At 36.7% G+C, this 24,931-nt stretch overlaps 1 protein-coding gene across 6 annotated transcripts in view; it reads left to right on the top strand.

The window, feature by feature from the left end:
• Positions 1–24,931, top strand: part of Ercc8 (ERCC excision repair 8, CSA ubiquitin ligase complex subunit) — a 68,884-nt gene that overhangs the window by 27,678 nt on the left and 16,275 nt on the right. For 5 of the 6 annotated variants that reach the window (XR_006854390.2, XM_046456329.2, XM_058583136.1 and 2 more), the window contains 5 exons: positions 914–980; positions 2,553–2,653; positions 4,032–4,156; positions 17,545–17,742; positions 22,173–22,253. Coding sequence is in view for 5 of the 6 variants with exons in the window: in XM_046456329.2 (XP_046312285.1) it covers positions 914–980; positions 2,553–2,653; positions 4,032–4,156; positions 17,545–17,742; positions 22,173–22,253 (572 nt within the window). In the remaining variant the exon portion in view is untranslated. Of the gene's footprint in view, positions 1–913; positions 981–2,552; positions 2,654–4,031; positions 4,157–13,370; positions 17,447–17,544; positions 17,743–22,172; positions 22,254–24,931 lie in introns of those variants that run through there. The other variant, XM_058583135.1, reaches the window with a different exon arrangement.

Below are 24,931 nucleotides of genomic sequence, written 5' to 3'. Positions count from 1 at the left end.
GAAGCTCAAAGGATAGGGAAAATAGGTCTAACTCAAAACCTTATGTTACTTCTACATTTAAAACAATAAACTGCTGATGAAACTTATGTCAGTAATTTGTGTCATTAGCATTGCCTAATATTGTTTCATCTAATGAGTATACATTGTTCTTAATTAAGTGTATTTTTTCTTCAAAAATATTTTAGAAAAAATTAAACTTCTTTGAAAAAAGTATATTGACTGAAATTTTTTGCTCCTTTTTCGTCAGTATTAGATTTGAATTCTAAACAATGAAATATAATCCAGAAATGTACATTTTTATTCATCTCTGAGGAAAGGATACTAAATGTATCAAGAAAATTTGGTGGGATGTTTAGCATTTTTTATATTATTATGAATTTCTATTGAGGTAAGCTTGGCAGGTGAATATGTCAGATTTGAATAATTCATTTAGGTGATAATAGTGAGCTAAAATGTTGAAATTGCCCTGTGAACCTAGAAAAAAATTGTGCTTTCTGGAAAAAAATTTATACACTTGCTTGCTTACAATCACATATTTTTTGTTACAACTTTATGAGCAATTAGGAAATATTTGTATTCCTTTAAAATGTTTGTCTTATGTTTTATTGTGTGGCTTTTTATCATAGAACTAAGAATTAAGCTTGAGTTGTATGAATTGACTGACATAGGCTAACAACTGTATTTTTTTAATAAAAGATTCACTTGCTTTGTTCTTTCCAAAGCAAAACCAGTCTTTTTATATTAAATAATATGTAGCATTTAAACATAGATCATTATAAATGTGAAAACTAATAAGAGTATCCATTCACTCCTAATATTTATGATTACTTTCTTCAGAATCAGGCAATTATTGACACTTTATCTTCTGATTTTTGAATATTGTATAAGACTTTTCATATAGTTATGTTTGTAGGTCACAGACAGGAAATCTTGGCAGTTTCCTGGTCACCACGTTATGAGTATATCTTGGCTACTGCAAGGTAAAATGCAACTTATTTGATTTTGGTGTTTATGTTAGTAATTAATAATAAGCATTTTTAAAAATATGTTTATGTAGGATACACATTTTATTTAGCATATGTACACATTAATTAGCCCTTAAAAAATGAAATGCTTTTTCAGATTTTTAATTCATATCAGTAAAGAAATTTTTGCATCGTAATCCTAATCCTAACTAACCATCTTGAGGGTATTTGTCTTTTAGAATAGAGAAAACACAAACTATATAGTAATCTAAATCAACTAATACTACTAATGAAATAGTTGTGTGGTATCACTTTTGCACACAAAAGTACAACACTATATATTAATTTAATAGTGGCATTTTTATTCATCTTCTTTAACCTAGAATTATTTCAACTCTAATACAAAACATCTATTTATTCATTGATTCAACTTACCAGCATTTGATGGCTACCTACCATGTGCCAAACATTATTCTAGGGCCACAGAGGTAACTAAGACTTTCTGGAGCTAAGAATCTAACAAGGGGAAAATAAGTGATCATAGGACATTTGGAAAGATGCTTTAGTACAGGTACATCTTTGGTAGGTGTAATATAGGAAAGGAAAGCAGAAACTTTTGACTGTGAAAGGGTCAAAAGATTTAATGGGTTGTTTGTTGAAGGGAAGAATATTGAATATTTAATATTATGGGAGGAAAGTACCAGCAGAGAGAAATAGGTAAAAATAGAAATGAAGGGATTTGGGCGGGGAGGGAGGGCACATACTAGGGATTGAACTCAGGGGCACTCTGTCCACTGAGCCACAACCCCATCCCTATTTTGTATTTTATATAATCGGGGTCTCACTGAATTGCTTAGCGCCTAGCCTTTGCTGAAGATGGCTTTGAACTCGCAATCCTCCTGTTCCAACCTCTAGGTGTGCCCCTTTCTGGCTAGAAGGGATATTTTGAAAGGAAGGGAGAGAGGAAGGGTGGAAGGAAGGAATGAACTCTTAAGTAAATAGCAGGAAGATCAGTAGAGTAAAGGGAAGGGAAGGCAGGGGAGGGAAGGGAAAGGGCAGTACTGGGGATTGAATTAGAACAAATTATATTCCATGCTTTTATAATTTTGTCAAAATGTGTTATATATAACTAAAAAGTGTGTTATATATAACTAAAAAAATGAAAATACATTGTTCTCATTATTCACCTTATTTTCAAGTTTTATATAAAAAGGAAAATCACCTAATTTATGCCACATAGATTCTGAAAGTGAAATTAGTTAACTGCTTTATTGTCTAGGTAGCATTTGAATAACAATAATAGAAAAGATGTAGTAACAAACTTGCAAGGACCTTGTAGGGAAGATGCTCCTATAGTTAAAAACAGCATAAAAGCACAATTTTTGTCCTTTCTTTTGCTGTGTTTCTCATCTTCATGCTACTATTATGTATTGATTATTTGCTAAAAAGGCAAAAGAATAACAATCCAATTGTATAAATACATTCATGTTAATATAATGAAAACTATGTGTCAGTGCTAGAAATGTGCATGAGGTGTACAATTGCTATTCTAGCTGCGTGTATTCAGTAACGTTTATTTCTTTCCAGTGCTGACAGTAGAGTAAAATTATGGGATGTGAGGAGAGCTTCAGGATGTTTGATTAATCTTGATCAGCATAATGGGAAAAAGTCACAAGCTGCTGAATCAGGTAATTAAGATTATAATAATATAGAAATAAGATAATAGTAATTTTTATACTAAGGTTTTAAATTGAAGCCAAATAATAAATATATGTTGGTAAATATATGATATATATCATAAGCTTTATGATTTTTTTGGAAGATATTTGCCATGAATCACATTTTAAATTACTTAAACTAAATTATGGTTATCCATTGTCTTTCTCAAAAATAGAATAATTATGGCATTTTCTCTTGCCTCCAAACTTTCAAACAGAAGCTCTTCTAGATTAATTTGCTTTACTGATTTTTCCCCCCAATGAGACTAGCTATACAAATTAAATGGCAAGTAGGAAACTACAATAAATTACAGAATCAGTAGTATTTGTGCCATTGTGTCAACATAAAACTGGAGGTTGTATTAAATGTGAGCCAGCTGCAATCCCTGTGACAATGTATCTCAGCTATATTTTTTCTTTTAATTTTTTTTGTAGTTGTAATTGGACAGAATGCTTTTATTTATTTTTATGTGGTGCTAAGGCTCAAACCCAGTGCTTCACACATGCTAGACAAGGGCTCTGCCTCTGAGCTACAGGCTTAGCCCTCAACTGTATTTTTATATTAGAATTTAACTCTATATAAAAACTTTCACTCAGAATTAATTCTGGACTGGAAGTATAGTAGGATGAAGTACATGAAACATTGTGGTAACGGAGTATTAGGAATTGTGCTTTCTCAAACTAATTTTGGAAGTGGTAATAAATTTTGATTTGAAATGATCAGTTATTCTTTCTATTGAACTTTTTTATTCTTATTTTTTGTAGCAGGATTGAGCCCTGAGGCAGCTCTTAACTACTGAACCACATCCAAGTTCCTTTTATTTTTATTTTTTATTTTGAGACAGAATCTCTTTTAGGCCCTTGCTAAGTTTCTGAGGCTGGCTTTGAACTTGCAGTCCTCTTGCCTCAGCTTCCAAGCTGGAATTACAGGTGGGTGCCACCATGCCCAGCTGTTTCCATTAAACTTTTCTTTTTAATGATTTTTAAGAGTCTATGAATGATTTTTTGATTAGAAATGAAAATAATATGTAAGAGGGATGAAAGGTGATTAAAGTTTTAGTGTTAAGCTATGCATTTAGTTGAATTTGATAGCATAGTTTACTTGCTGAAAATAATTATATTTGGCAAGATCTTTCTCCCTTTGATTTTCCTGTATTTTTATTGTTCTGATTCATATGGCCTATCATATTCAAATAATCTGAAGGGTTAGTTAATTTTAAATGTAATCAATTTATATATAGTTTAAGTAACTCAGATAGTGTTCCTTAATATGTTTAAATAATTTTATCTTTCACATTAAATATATGCCAAATACAGGAAAAGAACTGAACTGTATTTTTCATTGCAGCAAACACTGCTCATAATGGGAAAGTTAATGGCTTATGTTTTACAAGTGATGGGCTTCATCTCCTCACTGTTGGTACAGATAATCGAATGAGGCTCTGGAATAGTTCCAATGGAGAAAACACACTAGTAAGAGATTTTTATGTATCTTTTTGGATATAAATTAAAAATGGATCTGTGAGATATACTTTATATTTTTCTATAGATTTACCTCCATTTCTTGAGTTTGAATAATAGCTGCTTTTTAGACAAATATATTTTCCCACTATGCAAACTCATAATTTTCAAATCCTGAAAACCAACCTTTACCCAACCCTTGCTATTCTCCCCCTACTTAGAGAATTATTGTTCTGCTGTGACACTGCTCCTAATGGGAGTGTGCTGTATTGTTCTTGTATGTTGGAGAATAAAAGATTGAGAATTATTGGTAAAAGTAAAAGGTATGAAGTTAAATATTTCTGTTTTATACTATAAATGACTTGTAAATAAAACTCAAAGTGAGTATTATACCAGAATATATAGTACTTTAGTTAATACTAGAAAATAGTGGAATAAATGTGTTTTGTAAGTCCTAGATTCCTATGTAGCAGTTAATTTGTAGTACTTGTTTTTTATGTGTTATAGTCCTTATCAGATTAGCTGATGGTTTAATACCTTTCAGAATAAACTATGAAAAGTTTATACTTTCATTGAGTTTATATGCCAGATTTATAGTGCTAATAATAATTAGCATTTAATACATATGCAGGAATATATATTTAACATTGTATCAATATTGTAATGATAGTAACTGTTACAATACCCATTTACACTTGAGGAAAATGATGCATATAATGGTTATGTAACTTGCCTAGGTTTGCATACCTAGAAAGGAACAGTTTGACTCTAAATTCTACACTTAACATAATCCCTATTATATCTAGACTCCTTAATGCATGTGTGTAGGTGTTATTCATAGTCCTTTCTTTACTCATCCTTTCTAGCTAATAATTCTCTTTAAAATACTCTAGGTGTCACTTTGATTATTAATACTAAAACTACTAAAAGATCAAAAGTGTGTCTAGAATATTTCAGGATTTGCTAGTCTTTTCATCCCCCATGCTGGGAATGAAACTCGGGGCCTTATGTATGAAGGGCATGTGCTCTTATCTCTGAGTGCCACCCCCAACTCCTCTCTCCACTTTATGATTCTCTTCATAGAAACCCAAGCCTTGTGATTTGTAAGTAGGAAAAAAAAAGTTAGAATCTTCCATTTATAAGTAGAAAAAAAACCAAAACTTATTTGCCAGGCAGTATTATATAGTAGTGGATAAAACAGAAAAGGCCTATTCTCAGAGAGAAGATGATGGGAGAGATGGATAAACTATTTAAATAGTGTGAGCACCGTGAAGAAAAGCAAAATAAGGAAAGGAGCATAAGAAATATTGGGAAGTTGAAGTTGCTATATTTCATAGGACAACCAGGGTAGGTCTCACTGAGAAGGTGACATTTGACCTAGAGGAAATAACCCATCAGTTACATGGGATAGAGGGCATTCTAGGCAGAGGAACAAAGAAAGTAACAAAGTCTGAGGTGAAATCATGCATGAGAAGCTCGGGGAATAGCTAAGAGGCTCTTTTGTTGCAGTGGAGGAAGAATAACAGGAAAAAAGGAACAAAAAAGTTTCTGAAGGGATATCAGAACAAATACCAAATTTTAGTCCTACTACTTAGTAATTGAGGACGTTAGGCAATTTGTTTGAGACTATTGTCAGGGTTTTAGTGTCCTCATTTTGTAAATTGAGAATATCATCTGCCTAAAAGAGCAATGATAAGGGGAAAACAGAAGTATGCAAAAAAGTAGTATTCTACCTGCCAAATAAAGGCATATATCATAAATATTAACTATTTTTATTGTGTGTTTTTGCCTTATTAGTAGTACCCTTTTTAGTTTAGAGAAAGTGTAAATACACACTTCCAATGTATATATAATTATAAATTATATTAAAATGCTAGTATGTCTATATATTAAACTTGATAAAACTTAATTTCTTATTTTTTGGATAAAAGTGAAGTAGAAATAGAAATTTTTCACACCTTAATGGATCATATTGCACACTCCCTGAGATTTGTGAACTGCACTCTGGAGACTGCCGCGTCCGGCCAAGGGAGCCGAGTCCGGCGAGGGACGGCGAGGTTAAAAGACACACAGGACACCAAGGTTCTTCATCCAGGAGTCAATAATAATCTTTATTGCTAACACACCTTTTTTTATACCCCAAGCAGTAGAAGTGGAAAACTACCCAAAAGCAGGAGGGAGGGGGGAGAAATTTAGTTTTAACATCTATTATTGTCAGGTACCGAAACCTCCCTTAACAATAAGTCCATCAGACCAGAAAAGGTCAAGGCATTCCCATGGGATACATATGTCTCAGACGGATAAGCAGGAACAGAAAAACCGCAAGTTCGCCATGGCCTTGTGAGCTGTCCACACTGGCATGCAGAACAAACTAGTGGAGGTAGGGGCTCCAGGGGCCAAGGTGGACCTGCTGCCAACAAGTCCCCCTCTTTTGTTTTTTGCATGCCAGTGGGAATCAAGTAGCCCCTGTCTTAGGTCGTTCACAGCCCTTGCGATGCTTACCCGTCTCTGGGAAGGCCCCGATTCCCTGGCTTAGGTCGCACAGCAAGCGTGAAAGTTGCCCGTCACTGGGTACTACAAGATCAGCTCAAGGTGTTATGACCTATCAAGACATTATTGCGGTAAACGCTTAACCGTCTCCACCCACGGGACCCACGACCTTCACCACCGAATGGCAGATGTGATTGGACGGAGAGATTAGACAGCAAAGATCCTAGTACAGGAAGGCAAGAGGGAGAGGTATGCATAGAGAAAAGATATGGCAGGAGTTCTTCTTTTAAGGAGGACACTCATCTTCGGATCGGTCTGAAGTATATCTCAGAGGGGCGATCATCCATCTTCAAGCGTTGATAGTGAACCTGTATTGGCTTAGAGGCTAAGATATTAATTTGATCCTTAATGAATTGTACTATCTTATTTATAATGCAGGGTCCTATTGCCACTACTAGAAGGAGGCCTAACAATGGTCCCAATAAGGGAAGAAGATAAGGCAAAAATCCATTAAGTCCAGTCCAGAGAGGGTTCCCAAATAATTCCCTCCTCCTTTTTTCTAGGTCTTCTTGGAGTTGTTTAATTTTTGTGCGAACTATGCCAGACTTGTTAGCATAAAAACAGCACCTCTCCCCAAGGGCTAAACAAATTCCCCCTTGATTGGCAGTAAGCAAGTCTAAACCCTGCCTGTTCTGAAGAACTACTTCTGCTAGGGAGTCTATCTGGTCTTGTAAGTCTTTAATGGTTCCCGACAGGGTTTGCGCATCATCTAGGATGATGTAGGATTGGAACTGTTAAGTAAAGAAAAGGTAGTTTCTAGGATATCTAATGTATTGGCATCTAAATCAGGAAACTGGGATTTGGGCAATATCAAGGGGTGGTATGTAGGCTTAGGGATCTCCGGCTTTAAAAGCTTAATCACCTGAAGGTGTTTGATAGCATCAGTGGGTCCCCCTCCGTCAGAGATTCCGATAGGGGCCTGCATGGGCCAGCAGGAGGGTTTACCCACGACGCCCTCACATCCCGCCTCCGTTAACCGAGTCGTGATGCCTTCCCCTCCCCGGTCACCAAGAAAAGGAATATAATTATAAGTGGTCCCCCATTCTCCACGGGTGTTAGTTAGGATGGCCTCAAAATATTGTTTTTCTTGATTATTAACACAAATTGAGGCTGATATATAACAGGAGATGTGCATTGCCGGGGTGTAATGACAAGTGGCGGGACAGCTTTCAAGAGTCTCGGTAGGATTAGGGACAACAAGTCCGGGCTTATTAACACATACCCATTTGGTTGCTTAAATCCTCCGATGTTTTCATTGAGTTCAGCTGCCATGTAGGCTACTTTAGTCCCACAATCAATGCTCTGGATATAACCAGAGGGGGCCGAGTGCCGGGGCCCTCCCTTACACTCACAAGGGGCTCCAAAAAGATATTCATGAATATTTCCAGGTGGGGGGTCAAGCCCTCCTTCAGCAAACCTGTCCAGAATGAATGCCACAAGCGGGGTCCAGCTCATGAGGTGTGTCTCGGCACTCACTTGAAGGGGTGAGAACAACAGCGGCAGGATCAGCCATCTTGGGAACTTCATTTTGTCTTGAATTTTCATTCACCGGTTTGGTGCAGCGCTCCGGGATCCAAATGGGCTTCTCAGTTCCTGGGGGAAAAACACATACAGCTCCCCTCACTCTAGCTAAGAGTGGAGCCGGGGGTTGCCACTTTCCGGTGGATAAATCTTTCCACCTTATTTGAGCATCTTGTACAGTGGGAGGGGAAAAGTGGCGTTGTGCAGCCGTGCGCCCTCCAGTGTCAGTGAGTAAAAAATTTAAAGTAAATAAGGTTATGCTTAGAAGTGCTTGTGGTCCCTGACAATTCCGGTATATCTCCCCCTCTTTTGTTTTTTGCAAATAAGTTTTTAAATGTTGATGGGCTCGTTCCACGATAGCTTGTCCCTGTGGATTATAAGGGATTCCAGTCTTATGATTAATTTCCCATTGGGTGCAAAACCGTTGAACCGCCTGGCTTACATATGCGGGACCATTATCGGTTTTGAGGCATCGTGGGGTGCCCATGGACGAAAAGGCTTTTAGAAGATGACTGATTACGTCCTTAGCCTTCTCTCCAGTATGTAAGGTGGCAAAAATGAAGCCAGAATATGTGTCAGTGGAAACATGTATAAAGGAGAGCTTACCAAAGCTAGGGAAGTGTGTAACATCAGTTTGCCAGACATCATTAGGTTGTAGTCCTCTTGGATTAACCCCAAGGGAAGGAGAATGAATAAATGGTGCACAGGTTGGACATAATGAGACAATCTGTAAAGCTTGGTCTCGTGAACATCCTGTGTGGAAGCGTAAAGACTGTGCATTTAAATGAAATTTGTTATGGAATTGTAAGGCCTTATCATATTCGGTCGTCACACAGGAAAGGCCGACAGCATGAGTAGCAGCGTCTGCTTTTGCGTTGCCCTCTGACAAAGGTCCAGGGAGCCCTGAATGGCTTCGGATGTGGCCAATGTATAAAGGATCTCGTCTAGCCCAAATGAGAAGCTGAACTACCTGTAGTTGTTCTGTGATGGTGGATTGCTTTCCAATATATGATGTTGTTTCTATGACTAGAGCCAGATTGGCTACATACAAGCTGTCAGTATATACATTAAGAGGAATAGAACTATAGACTTTGAGAGCTATGATTAAAGCTTCAACTTCCGCCTTTTGGGCCGACTGACCTGACACAGGTTGTCGGAGAATTTGAGATCCATCAAAAACGACGGCAAATCCATTTTTGGCCCCATGTGTATATACAGTTTGGGCCTTTGGAATAGGTTTCCTTTTCATAATCTTTGGGAAGATAATGGGACACCTTTTAAAGCCCTCCAAAAGTCTATGTTTAGGGAAGTGATTATCAATCTGACCCTTGAAGCTGCACAGGAAAAGACACCAAAGGTCATGTTCTTGTTGTAACTTGTGTATCATATCTTGAGTGTAAGGTTGAATACGTATGTCAAAGGTTTTTCCAAACAATGCATCACCCAAATATTTAGCCTTCCAAATTAAGTTAATAACTAGCTCATAAAAGGGAGTCAATACCCGGGGGTTAGAAGCCAGCAAGTGGACCCAATAAATGGGACCCGTTTGCCAGAACACTCCTGTGGGAGTAATTTTAGAAGGTAGAACTATAAATGACAAGGGCAGAGAATAATCTATCTGCGTAATCTGCATGTCCTGCAGAGCCTCTTCTATTAGCCTCAGTGCTCGTAAGGCTTCTGGTGTAGGTACTCTACACGACGTAGGAGAAGGATCTCCTCGCAAGAGGTCATACAGGGGTTTGAGTTCTCCAGTTGGAATATGAAAGGACGGGCGCAGCCACTGTATTTCTCCAAGGAATGTCTGCCACTGATGTAAAGTTTTGAGCTGATTTATCTGGAACTGGGGTCTCTGGGGAAAGATTCCTATGTTATTAATGATATATCCCAAATAATTGTAAGGGTGTTGAAACTGCACCTTTTCGGGTGCTATGACCAGTCCTGCCCCTTTTAGAAGGGTTTGGAGGACTTCATAAGATTGAAGAAGCCTTTCTTTCTTGGGCCCTGCCAGTAAGATGTCATCCATATAATGAATGAGGTAGAGCTGTGGGAACTGCTGTCTAAAGGGTCGCAAAACCTCAGCTACAAAATATTGGCACATTGTAGGACTATTAGTCATCCCTTGAGGTAGGACGGTCCATTCATACCGTTGGTAAGGTTCCCTAAAGTTTGTGGAAGGCAAGGAAAAAGCGAAATGCTTTCGGTCTCGTGGGTCTAAGGGGATAGAGAAGAAACAATCTTTTAAATCTATGACAATAAGATGCCAATCCTTTGGGATCGCAGTAGGAAAGGGTAGCCCTGGTTGTAAGGGTCCCATGGGTTGCATAGTTTTATTGATAGCCCGTAGGTCCTGAAGAAGTCTCCACTTCCCAGACCCCTTTTGTATAACAAAAATAGGGGTATTCCAAGGGGAGGTAGAGGGCACCACGTGTCCTAACTCAAGCTGGTCTTGAACTAATAGGGAAGCGGCCTGTAATTTGTCTTTAGTTAGGGGCCACTGTTCTATCCACACAGGGTCATCTGATAACCAAGTAATGGACAGTGGAGGTGGCCGCACTTCAGTGGCCCCTAGGATAAATTTCCCAGTCCTCTCCGGTCTCTTCCCCACCGGGTAACCTGTTCTGCTGGATCCACGGGTGATATTCTGCCCTCATATCTCTTTCCTAGTCCCCTTCCAGGGATCCATCCCATGTCTAGCATTGCATCATTAACAAAGTCATTATTTCCTTTCAAAGTCTGGGTAGTGAGAATAGCCCCCATTTGATGAAGCAAGTCCCTCCCCCAAAGGTTTGTGGGGAGTCCAGTCACTACATAGGGCTGGAAATGGCCACTATGTCCTTCACCATCTCTCCATTTTAAAAAGGAAGCACTTCTTTTTGGTCGGGTTTGTCCTATCCCCTGTAATATGGCCGAGGGACTCTGGAGGGGCCAGGCAGGTGGCCATTGTTTTTCAGAAATGACAGAGACATCCGCCCCCGTATCTAGTATTCCCTTGAAAGCCTTGTCCTGTATTTCAATGGTCAGGTTGGGACGCGAATCCAAATGAGCTACCCAAAAGGCCTGGGGAGTTCCAGTGAAGCCAAAGCTGCCGTTGCCCTGGGACCCACGGAGGGCGTGCCCAGGAATGGAAGCTAAGGGTAGCAGCAGCAATTGAGCTATACGCTCCCCGGGGGGAAGAATAACAATTCCTTGGGTAGCTTCTACTACTATCTTTATTTCTCCCTGATAATCAGCATCAACAACCCCCATAAGAATCTTCAAGCCCCACTGAGTTGCGCTACCTCGTCCCAACACTAGTCCCACCGTCCCCTCTGGCAGGGGTCCAAAAACCCCAGTAGGCAGCGTCTGAGGTCCCATTTGGGGAGTTAATACCGCTCGGGAGGTGGAACTGAGGTCCAGTCCTGCGCTTCCTGGTGTTCCCCTGGGGAGTTCCCGGATAGAAAGGGGTTGGTCAGTGGGAGGCGGCGGAGACGCCCACTCCCTGGGGCACTGTTCTGTCCCTGCACTGCCCCGTACACTTTGGCTTCCGGGGCCCCGGGGCGGGCCCCTGCTCCCTTTTCCCGACGGTATTGGGTTACCCTGGATGTCAAATTTTGACCTGCACTCACTACTCCAATGATTTCCTTTATGACATCTAGGACAAATTCCAGGCATCCCTCTGCCAGCACCCTCGCTCCTTTCCGGGCAGTTTCTCCTTATATGTCCCTCTTTCCCACACTTAAAACACCCCTTAGAGCGGGTTCCCCTGTTATCAGCCTTTTGCATTCCAGTCTTAAGGGCAGCAGCCAAAACCTGACCAGTAATATGAGGCCCATCTATATCTTTGCATGCTCGAATCATGTCATCTATACTTTTGGCCCGGGAGGACTTAATAGCATTTTGGCAGTAAGTGTTAGCGTTTTCATATGCCAGTTGTCTAATAAGTGGCATAGCCTGTTCTAGATTAGGGAATATTTTTCCTGCAGCCTGCATTAGGCGGGCTATAAAGTCCGAATAAGGTTCAGAGGGTCCTTGAGAGATCTTGGAAATTTTTGCTTCAGTCTTAGAAACGGGCAGGGCTTTCCAGGCATGAACTGCAGCTGAGGCTATTTGAGCATAAACACCTGGGTCGTAATTAATTTGTTGGCCTATGGTGGCATACTGCCCAGTTCCTGTCAACATTTCAGCATTTCGCCGTTGATGGCCCGCATTCAGGTTAATCTGAGCCAGCTCGCGGCACCTTTCATGATATTCACTTTTCCACAATAAGAAATCCCCTCCAGATAACACAGCCCTGCAAAGTTGCTGCCAATCATTGGGTATCAGTTGACTGGCTGAGAAAGACTCGAAGAGGGTCAATGTGAAAGGGGCATGAGGTCCATAATTAATGACCGCCTCCTTAAGCTGTTTTATGTCCTTGAAGGCTAGGGGGACATGGGCTCTGGCCGGCTGTCCATCAGCATCGGCGTTTTCAATCATTGGAAAAACTTGAGCCACTCTAGAACCCCAGTGGACCCCCGCCCGTCTAGTAGGGGCGTCCTCATTCCAATCAGGATTATAGGGAGGAGGTACGGCAATTGAGGGGGCCCTAGGCACCCTCACATTTGCCCTTTTAAGGCGATGTTCTAGTTCCTCTATCTCCCTTTCTAATCCCTCCTCTTCCTCAGAGAGAGAACTGAGGTCCTCAGGATCCTTTTTGGGCTTAGAAATCTGGAGGCGTTTCCTACCCTCCGAGCCCGAGTCCTCAAGGGGACCCTCATCCTTTAAGGATTCTGCCATTTGCTCTTCCTGCACCTGATTAAGGGCCTGTTCACATTCATCAAGCTGATCCTTGATCTTTACTTTATCTGTTAATAAAGCATCCTTTACCAACCTCCATAAGGAAAAGGTGGCAACTGGGACACTATCCGAGCCCCGGTCCCTCAATAATTTCTGAAGGTCATGCCTCACCAGGTCCCAGTCACTATTATTAAGAAATCCTCCTGTCAGAAACCAAGGACAAGCCTGGGCAATAATTTCAACGAATTCGGTTGCAGTCTTAGTTTTTATTCCTGTTCCTTGTGTATTTAACAGCTCTTTCAGTTCGTTGGCCAGACGAACCTTCGCTGTTGAGTTACCCATGGTACGTACCCTGTCTCTTTAAAATATCTTTAAACCAATCCTCCCCCTTCTTTCTTAGAAGGTGAGCCCCGTCCGCTTACCCCTGCTTTCCGGATCTCGGTGGGAACCTCCAATTGCCGCGTCCGGCCAAGGGAGCCGAGTCCGGCGAGGGACGGCGAGGTTAAAAGACACACAGGACACCAAGGTTCTTCATCCAGGAGTCAATAATAATCTTTATTGCTAACACACCTTTTTTTATACCCCAAGCAGTAGAAGTGGAAAACTACCCAAAAGCAGGAGGGAGGGGGGAGAAATTTAGTTTTAACATCTATTATTGTCAGGTACCGAAACCTCCCTTAACAATAAGTCCATCAGACCAGAAAAGGTCAAGGCATTCCCGTGGGATACATATGTCTCAGACGGATAAGCAGGAACAGAAAAACCGCAAGTTCGCCATGGCCTTGTGAGCTGTCCACACTGGCATGCAGAACAAACTAGTGGAGGTAGGGGCTCCAGGGGCCAAGGTGGACCTGCTGCCAACAGGAGACCATTGCCATAGAGTTTAGAACAAGTATTGCAGGGAAAGGTCACAGGGAAGCAGCTTTTGCCAAAACTAGAGAAAAAATTCCAAGTAGACCTTCTGATATTTCTCTTGCTTTAGTTACTAGCATTATCATTCATCTTGTGATTGATAACACCAGGAAACTAGAAACCCATATAATATTCTTCCCTGTCAGTGGATCAGCTATTAAATCAAACACAAATTTTACTCCTCCTTTTATATATATATATTTTTCCATATCTGTCTCTCTTTCCAGTCTCACTACTGGGCTAGTCTTTCTAATTACTCTAATGTCCTTCTAACTATTCCTAAATTCATCTCCCAGAGGAAGTCTTTCTGTGAAACCTCTGTTTTCAGATTATTAAAACTGAATGACTTCACCTTTTGTATACAAGGCCTTCATAAGCTGTGCCTTCTAGCTCAATAGCTTCACTTTCCCATTTTTCCTGGTCTTTAGCCATACTGAATCACTTTAAATATACCATACTCTTTCACCCTTACATTCTGCTGTAGGGACTGCTGTCTTTGCTTTAGAATACCCCTTCTCCTTCCTGTTCTAGTTGCTCCTCAGCTTTTAAGATTCATGTCTTTTTTTTTTTTTTTAATATTTACTTTTTAGTTTTAGGTGAACACAATATCTTTATTTTGTTTCTATGTGGTGCTGAGAATCGAACCCAGTGCCTCACGCATGCTAGGCAAGCGTGTTACCACTTAAGCCACATCCCCAGCCCAAGAGATTCATCTCTTTAACTCTTCTATTCAAGCTTAATGCCCCCCAAAATACCTTATGCTCACTTGTATTACAGTGTACTATGATCATCACTTCATGGAATCAAAGAAAAATAATGCACAGGGCACAGTTGTTTTTGATTGGTGTAGTCTAGATCAACTTCTGATTCTATCATTTTCTAGCCAAGAGATCTTGATCATGTTACTTAGCCTTTCTAAGAATTTTCTTTTTGTATAATAATGCCACCCATCTTATAGCATTGTTTTGAAAACTGTGTGAAATAATACATGTAAAACACTTAGCACATTATCTGGTACAGCAAATATTGACATTGAGTAAATGCTATCTGTGATTATTATTAATTATGCTGATAGTTATTTGACAATAAAATGAGCTGCCTTGTGATAGAATCTACATTGCTTTAGGTTTTCCCTTATTAAATAGATGGATCTCTTTCTTGGTGCAACAAAAGGAATTCATATTTTCTATCCCAAATCTACGAAATCTATCAAAATCTTTTCAATTCTGCCTTAAATATCACCTTTTAGACATCATAGCCCAAAGTAACCTTCTTTGATACTTTCATATTATAACATGCCATTTACCACACATTACTTTATGGTTAGCATTTATATTTATTGAGGATCTTAGATAATTACCTAGCCCGATATATTACACATAGTAAACACTTAATAAATGTTGATCCCTCCCTTCCTTACTCTGTAATTTGAACTTCATTCTATAGACATTGAAAAGATAGTGATAGTTTTTGAGTTCACAGATGATTTGATCACAGCAGTGATTTAGAAGGATTAATGTGATGTTAAAGTGAAGGATAAGTTGGAGTAGGGAGGCCTAAAGACAAAGACAAAATTTAATAAGCTGGTTCTATATTCATAACTTATTCAACAAGTTTCAATTAAAATTTGGGAAGAAATGTGGTATAATTGAAAGAGTATAGGTTTTGTAACTAGGTATTTTCATAAATAAATAAAGCCATTGTAGTCTAACAGTTGATAATTTTTCCAGTGTTCACTAGTTGAGAAGTAGTGTTTTTTAAATCTTGTCTCCATATCATTCTACAAATTTTTGCACATGGTTGCCCAACAATGTGAATATGCAAGTGAGAGAATGTTATACTTTTAAAACATGTATAGGAGTTAATAAGTCCAGGCACTTACTGACTACTTTTATGCCTCAGGTACTCTCATATGCATTATTTCACTTGCTTTTTCATAATAACTCTGTGGTAAATTGTGTTATTTCCACTTGACTGATTAGAAGAATAAAACTCAAAGGCTAAATCATTACTGATAAGGGATCAAAAAATGATGGATTTTAAAGCTCAAGTCTGCTGAATATAAGTTTAATGTTTAACCCAGTTATATAACTGCTGCCTTGGGGTATCTAAATGCATATGCTCACTTCCGTTAGATGTTATTCTAAATGGACAATAAGCTGTTAGATCCACAGCTTATCAGCATGTATCCATTTGAGCCTCAGTATTTCTGTTTTTATATACACACATATTCACACAGACAAGCACGTACATGCGCACACATGCACAACACACACGCATACACACTTCTACCCAAACTTTAGAGAAAGAGAAAAGAGTAAATTACCATTTAAATTTCCTATTACCCATGACGAAGAAGGGAGATTTTGATGATCTGCATACTCATAATTCCCAAATGATTAGATATTGGTTTTAATTATCAGCAGAAAGTGAACCTGTCAGACTTCTTTAGCTCAAAGCATCTCAGGCACCTGGGGAATTTGTTAAAATGAAAATTCTTCTTCAGTAAGGTTGGGATGGGGCCTAGAAGACTGAAAGTCTAACTGCTCAGGTGATTCTTTTGCCACTGAGCTTGCAGACTACCCCTTTTGAGTACAAGAACAGAATTTAAATTTTTATCGCAAATACATATTGGTTGTACAAAGCTGAAATTATAATTATACATACTATTTGTGTTCTGTGGTTTTATGTATTTAGCCTTTATCCTTATTTCCTATATAGTTTTCATAATTATGATTTACATAAGCTGTAGAGTTAATATCATATTAGTAATATACATCATTCTCAGTTATTTCACCATTCTAGATAATGCTGCATTCAATTCCCTTGGCCATATTATTTTTTGCTTTTTAATTATTTCCTTAAGATAAATTCCCAGGAGCGATTACTAGGTCAAGGAGTAAACATATCTTTGTTGTTTAATAGGTAGTTTTGCAAGATGGGAAAAGTTTTAGAGATGGACATTGGGGATGGTTGCCCAACAATGTGAATATATTTAATGCCATTAACTCTATGCTTAAAATGATTGAGATAGCAAATTCTTTATTTTTTTTAACCACAATTTAAGTTCTTTTAAAATGAAAACAGTAGAAGGTTATATATAACCCATCCCTCCCAAAAAACAAAGAATATCTTTGTATTTTGTTGCATAATAAACCCTTGACTTTTTAAAAGGAAAACCAAATTATAATGTCATCAGTATGTTTACCTCATTTGTGCCAGTATTGTGTGTCTGTTTCTTAAAATTTTTGCTAAACCTGGGTCTGAGGATGTAGCTCAGTGGTAGAGAACTTACCTAGCATGCACAAGGTCCTGGGTTCAGTCCCCAGCACCACAAAAAGAAAAAAACAAATTGCCAAATAGTGTAATTCTTCAAGTTTGCCTTAATTTGCCTTTTTATTTTTGTCAAGACTAAAATGTGAACATTTGCCCTTATGGATTTTTTTCACTATTTATATTCCTCTTATGTGAAATATACATTCATGTCATTGGCCCTCATTTCTCTTAGAATATTAAGCATTTTTAAATTTAAGAGCTCTTTCTATACAGTGTTATAATGTTATGTCATAGTATTTGGAGAAAGTATTTCTCGCAGTCTTCATTGTCCTTATTAATTTAGATTTAAGAAATAATTAACTTTATGATTTTAATCCATCCTGCAGGTGAATTATGGAAAAGTTTGTAACGACAGCAGAAAAGGATTGAAATTCACTGTCTCCTGCGGCTGCAGTTCAGAATTTGTTTTTGTGCCATATGGTAGCACCATTGCTGTTTATACAGTTTACTCAGGAGAACAGATAACTATGCTTAAGGGACATTATAAAAATGTTGACTGCTGTGTATTTCAATCTAATTTCCAGGTAAGAATGATACTTAAGGGAATTTAAGATGTTCAAGTGGCTAGCTTGCTAGATTAGTAGTGTATAAAAGTTACATTGTGATTTCATTCTGAAGGTTTGTATTTATAATCCACATTTGAGCTAAGATTTATTTAATAGAAAATAATGCAGCCTAGATTTTTAGGTGGCGTAAAATGTATGTATAAATCAGTATAATACTATGCAATTAATTGGGACAAATTGTCTTTCTTTTGCATATGGGCTCCATTTAGCTATTGAAAATCTCTGATGAAATAAAATATTTTCTTTCAATCTTTTGTGTAAAATAAATGAATAAGTATAGGTATTTAACTTAAATTGTAGTGTATCTTGGTTTATGTACGTGTGGGTATGTCTGAAATTTTATTTCTTCCTTATTTTCTACCAATGGCTAATAACAGCCTGCCTTTAAGTTAGTGTAGCTTACATAATTTCTTAAATACCTGTGGATTTTGTTTAACATCCTGATCTTTCTCTTTTGTATAACCAATGCAACATATGTTTTGCATTGGTTAAGATATTTTGACTACAAATTATAACATTCTACCAAATTGTTTCTTCATCATAGGTTTATCTAGAATGAATTAAAAGTATGCTAAAATATTGATTCTTCCCAGTTCATGGAATAACTAAGAGAACCAGAGACTGGGCCAGTTGTCTCCTGTCAAATATGATTTCTATGTATGCTAGAAACTCAGAAAGATTTTAATCAGCATACTACATCAGAGCTGGGGTTGTAGCTCAGCGGTAGAGCGATTGCCTAATATGTGTGAGGTACTGAGTTTGATTCTCATCTCCACATATAAATAAGCAAAGTAGGGCTGGGGTTGTGGCCGAGCAGTAGGTAGAGTGCTTGCCTAGCATGTTCAAGGCCCTGGATTCGATCCTCAGCACCACATAAAAATAGAATAGAATAAAAGGTGTTGTGTACGACTACAACTAAAAAATAAAATAGTAAGTAAATAAATAAGCAAAATAAAGATCCATTGACAATAAAGAAAAATAAAAAACACTATATCAGGAAGCTCCCCACTTTTTATTCCAAATCACCTACTATTATGCTGAAAATGAAAGTAATTATAAATCTTAAAAACAAAGAGGGTAGTACTTTTGCATCCATTTAGCAGAGGAATTCCTTTTGGCAAATTAAATATGTAAAACTTACTATCTGGAAAAAGTTATATTAATTCTATCATAAACATACAAATCTGACAAGATAAACTTAACATCAAAATGAATAATTATAGCAATGGATTATAACCTATTGGCAAAAATAGAAATCTCTGAAGTTATGCTGATATCAACAAGTAGATTAGGTTGAAAATTTGGTAAGGAAAGGGATATTTACATAGCCTAAGTGGTAGCCTACAAAATATTATGTACAAAGGTAAAATGTAATTTTACTTTGAAGAAGCCTGGAATATTTTTCCTTAATCAAATGATCAAAGTTAACATTCTAATTATGAGTCATCACATCTATGAAATTCCTGGCAAACTTGCGTCATTCAGTTTTAACCATGAGGAAACATTAACACAATCCAAATTTGAAGGACATTCTACTAAGTAACTAGTTTGTGTTTTCAAAATTGTCTAGGTCAGGAAAGCCAAAGAAATCAAAGAACTATTCCAGATTGAAAACTTGAGACCAAGTGCAGCACTTGATTTTTAACTGGATCCTTTTACTAAAAAGGACGTTATTAATACAAATGGTAACACTTAAATGGGACTTAAGAATTAGATGCTAGTAAAATAGCAATGTTGATTTTCTGATTTTATGGGTTACATTGTAACTATATATAAACATCCTTTTTCACGGAAAATATATACTAAATTATTCAAAGTCAACAGAAACTTATGTTAACAATTTACTCTCTTATGGTTTTGGAAAAAAATTACTTGTCCTGAACTTGTAACATAATTTTTGATATTTTTAAATCAAATTTCCCAAATGAATGTTTACATTTATCCTAAAAACCTCAGGGCTCAATTCTGATCTCTCCATCCAAGTGCTCTTTATTAACCATTCATAAGTGCTGTCTTTTCCAAGCTGTTTTTTTTTTATTTATTCTTTTTAGTTATACATGACAGTTGAATGTATTTTGGCATACTATACATGCATGGAATATAACTTCTCATTCTGTGGTTGTACATGATGTGGAATTACACTGGTCATGTATTCATATATGACCATAGGAAAGTTGTGTCCAGTTTATTCTTCTGTCTTTCCTATCCCATTCCCCCTCTTTCCTTCATTCCCCTTTGTCTGATCCAATGAACTTCTATTTTCTCCTGCCCCTTATTGTGTGTTAGCATCTACGTATCAGAGAGAATGCTTGGCCTTTGGTTTTTTTGGGTTTGGCTTATTTCATTTAGCATCATAGTCTCCAGATCCATCTTTACTGGCAATTGCCATAATTTCATTCTTCTTTATGGTTGAGTAATATTTCACTTTGAAAATATATATATATAAACCACATTTTCTTTATTCATTCAGCTGTTGGAGGGCACCTAGGTTGGTTCCATAGCTTAGCTATTGTGAATTGAGCTACTGTAAACATTGATGTGGCTGCATCACTATAGCATGCTGCTTTTTATCTATCTATTTATTTTAGTTGTAAATGTACACAATGTACCTTTATTTATTTATTTTTATGTGGTGCTGAGGATCGAACCCAGTGCCTCACACATGCTAGGCAAGCACTTTACCACTTAGCCACAACCCCAGCCCTGTAGTATGTTGATTTTAAGTTCTTTGTGAGATTTCTTTTATGTCTCAGTCTGCCATTTTATTTAGGAAATTTGATATTGTTTAACTGATTTGATATTTTATATGTCTACATTTCTTATTAAAAAACTTCATATTATTTTTTTCTTTACTCAAAATCTTCTCTTAAACAATACTAATTATACGATGCTTCAAATATTTTTAAGATGTGGAATAAAAAATAATTGCATTCTAAAGCAAGGGAAAATGCCTATTGTTAGGATTATTTATTCCGATCTACAGAAACACAGTTGTGAGGGGAGAAAAAGGCCATTTAGTCATTAAGAGTTTTGTAACCACCTACATTTTGTTGCCTTTTTAGCCATTTTTTAAGCCCATTCTCCTTTGCACAGTAATTTTTATTATTATTGACCTACTGTTTTATATCTTGGTTTTTCCCCTTTACATTTTGAGTATTTGGTTTAAATCCTTTTCTTTTCTCTTGATGAATATTTTCCAATGTCATTAAATGTTCTTTGACAACAAATAATATTTCCTCATATAAATGCAATGTTAATTTACTAATAATCATTCTTCTGTTCCTTCATAAATATTTCTATTTTTGTTATAAGTTTTATTTGGATGATAGCCTTAAATGTTATTTGTGACTCTGGCATAACCTCAGAAATGCACACAAAAGCTTGAGCTATATATTGAGAATCCATTCTCTGAATTACTGTACCAGTTTATATCCTCTGTATAGAAAGTATTTATTTCAATACCCCATTGGAATGTTTTCAATAATAGCCAATGCAACATTTCATCAGTTTTCTTAGGGAAAGGAATGATCATTGTTCAGACAAGAGCTAATAACTTGTCCATAAAGACATTAACATAGACTATAGATTAAGCCAAGCTTCCTTTTATGAAGTAATCATCTCAACAGGCAAGGTATAGGTCTTTTAGCTGTTGTGTTGAATAGCAGGCAACCAGACAGAAAGAAGCTACACAAAACTTTTTTGTAAACTCTTGGTCTATTTTAGTAGAAATTCTTATGGTTTCTTCATTGAAATCGTTATTAAAGTGCAGTTATTATTGAGAATTTGGTTAAGTGATAGAACACTTGCCTAGCATATACAAGGCCCTGGGTTCACTCCCCAGTACTGGAAAAAAACAAACAGAACAACAACAACAAGAACAACAACAAAACACCTGCTTTTGACAGAGAAAGACAAGCCCTTTATTCTATTTTTTTTTCTTTCTCTGTTATGACACTTGAAATATATGGATACTATGATTAATAAAACTGCTAAGACATTGAATGTACTTGTAAAATTTTCACCCCATTAATAAGCGCAAACAAAACTTGATAGTATTTTTTTTTCTTATTTAAATTTTTTTGGTAGTTGTAGGTGGAGAGCATACCTTTATTTTATTTATTTATTTTTATATAGTGCTGAGGATCAAACTCAGTGCCTCACACACGCTAGGCATGTGCTCTGCCCCTGAACCAAAACTCCAGCCCCTGATAGTATTTTAAATACAAAACAAAACTTTACTGCATCTTAAAAAGAAAAAGAAAAAAAAAGGGCATCAGCATAGTTTAAGACCTAGAAATAGAAATGATCTGATTAGTTTAAGAATTAATCATTTTTAGAACTGATATTGTTAATTTCAAATTGGTACGTCTTTGCTTTCTTTGCTGTAGGAACTTTATAGTGGTAGCAGAGACTGCAATATTCTTGCTTGGGTACCATCCTTATATGAACCAGTTCCCGATGATGATGAGGTAAATATTATTTGTACAAATGGTATATAGTTATTCCTAAATCATAAGAAATAAAGTTTTATTAGTTTATACAAGAGAGCTTTAAAAGTATTTCTTGCTGTTTTCTGATTATAAAAATAACTTGATATAACACATTTGAAAAATTTAGGAGAAAAATATCATAAGAAGAATATTAAATTTCTCAGGTTGGATTAAATAACAGTATATTTTTTATTTACTTCATTCTTGGTTTCTTCCTATGCATATATTTCTTTCTTCTTATTTTTAGCCAAGGACCCCAAGCTTTCCAGGCAAGTAACTGTTCTACCACTAAGATACCCTCCTAGCCACTGCTTTTTTTTTTTTTAAACACAGTTAATATCATTATTGAACATATAACTTGGTATCTATTTTAAACTGTATCTTTAATGATATAGTGTTGCATCATCTGTATACCACAAATTTAAATATTTGTATCTATTGCTTTTAAACAGCATCAAGGTAAATATCTATTCACAAATTTTTTATTCTTTCTTCTTTTATTCCTTCCTTATATTGGGGGTTGAACCCAGGGGTACTTTACCACTGAGCAACATCCCCAGCCCTTTCATCCTTTTATTTTCATTTTGAGTAGTCAAAGTTACCCAGACTTGCCTCAAACTTGCAATTGTCCTCTCTCAGCCTCTACTACAGATATTTATGATTATTTCTTAGGCTAACATTCCTGGAACCTCTTGAGTTACCATGTATGACATAATTAAGTCTCAATTTCATGCTGCTAGATTTTACCAATTTACACTTCTAATATTTTATAATCTAACTGTACCTATCTTAGAGTGTAAATTAGAATAAATAGGACAGCATGAATAAAGAGCCTTAAAAGTGTAATGGGTAAACAAAGATGAGTAAGACATGATCCCTACCCTTTAGTAGCCTCTTTTTTCAAAATTATTATTATTTTTACTGTATGTCAAGCTGTAGTAAAATAAAAGTTGTCTAAAGATGCTTTCTCTTTCTGCAAGGATTATTCTATTCAGTACTATTAATAATTTCCATTTATATTAATTTCTAGGATATAAAAAGTTTGGTGTCTAGGGGCTGGGGTTGTGGCTCAGTAGTAGAGCATTTGTCTAGCACGTGTGAGGCCCTGGGTTCGATCCTCAGCACCACATAAAAACAAATTAAAATAAAGGTATTGACAACTACAACTAAAAAATAAATATTTTTTTTAAAGTTTGGTGTCTAAAAGAATGCTTATATAATTTTATAAACTGGCAGTACAAATACATTTAGAAATATGTTAAGGTAAACTTAACCCAAGTGATAGTAAAAACAAAGTATCTTAAATAGAGATGGAAGGAAGTTATTGATAAAATCATTTGATATTCTAAAAACATTTTTCATATGTTTAGTTCCTTTATGAATATAGGACTATGTCAAAAGCCACATGAAATAAAAATTTAACAGGGATAGTTAATAGCATCTAGCTAATAGCTATTGATAAAATATATTTCATGCCTATATTTGTAGTTGCTATAGTTTACTGTGGCATAAAGCCTCTGAACTGTGAATTGTTTTCTTTTGGCCTAATCCAAATGAAAGGGAGAAAAAAATACATGTTGATAAATCTTTGAGCATCTGGCCAAATGCCATATGAATGTTTCCGGAATTCATCACGTCTAATTTGGTTCATTGTGGCTTGATTGATTTTAGCAACAACTATTTTTGATGGCTGAATAATCTGTAGAAAGCTTAATATGGTCAAAAAATTTGTGTTGTATCTGCTCTGTGGGAATTACAGTACACATTAAATCAAAATTATAACACTACAGGCCATGTTAGGAAGTATATAATCACCAAATCAAAATAATAAAAATAAATTTAAAGAAAATCTATTATGACATATAAATAAAAGAATATTAAAGTACATCTAAATTGCTTATTATAAAGATAATTTGTAACTTTGATGGCTTCTTCATTTCCTTGTTTTGTAGTTATACTGACAATTTAAGCTCATCTAAAAGACTTGCTTTTATGTATGAAAATTAAGCAAAACAATTAGAAGAACACTGAAAACAAGCTGAGCTTTATATTCAAGTCTTAGAGCTGTACAGCCTTATATGTTTTTGGCGAGGGTGGGGTGGGGTGGGGATCCAGGGTTTGAACTTAGGGTCACTCATTTAGAGATAGGGTCTTAATGAGTTGCTTAGCAACTTGCTTTTGCTGAGGCTGGCTTTAGACTCGTGATCCTCCTGCCTCAGCCTCCCAAGCCGCTGAGATTACAGGCGTATGCTGCTGTGCCCGGCTAAGCCTTATCTTTTAAAATATCTATTTATATGCTTTCACTTTAGAATAGCAGTCATTCTCATATTAGTATAAAGTGGTATGTGCTAAGGTTATTTCCATAAAAATTTAGTTTGAAAGATTCCTGTGAATGTAGGTAGAATATGAATATGACCATGATGCAAATTCCAGTAGAAAAGTTGGTCTACACAAGAACCTTTTTCTTACCATTTAATTCATATTCAAAAGTGTTTTCATCTTGACTATCAAATAAATGAGTATTGTAGATTCACAGGGGAGCAATGTAGTATAATGCAAAACAATTCACACCAATACATATGCACATATGTACTAGGTTTTTAGTTTTAGGTAAACCTGGGTTTGAATTCCAGTTTTGCCATTTGTTTCCGAGTTCT

The sequence above is a fragment of the Marmota monax genome, unplaced genomic scaffold (assembly GCF_021218885.2).
Source record: "Marmota monax isolate L192 unplaced genomic scaffold, Marmota_monax_Labrador192_F-V1.1 WCK01_AAM20220418_F8-fsc00037, whole genome shotgun sequence".
Classification (NCBI taxonomy): domain Eukaryota; kingdom Metazoa; phylum Chordata; class Mammalia; order Rodentia; family Sciuridae; genus Marmota; species Marmota monax.
This window is presented reverse-complemented; position numbering and strand designations above follow the sequence as displayed.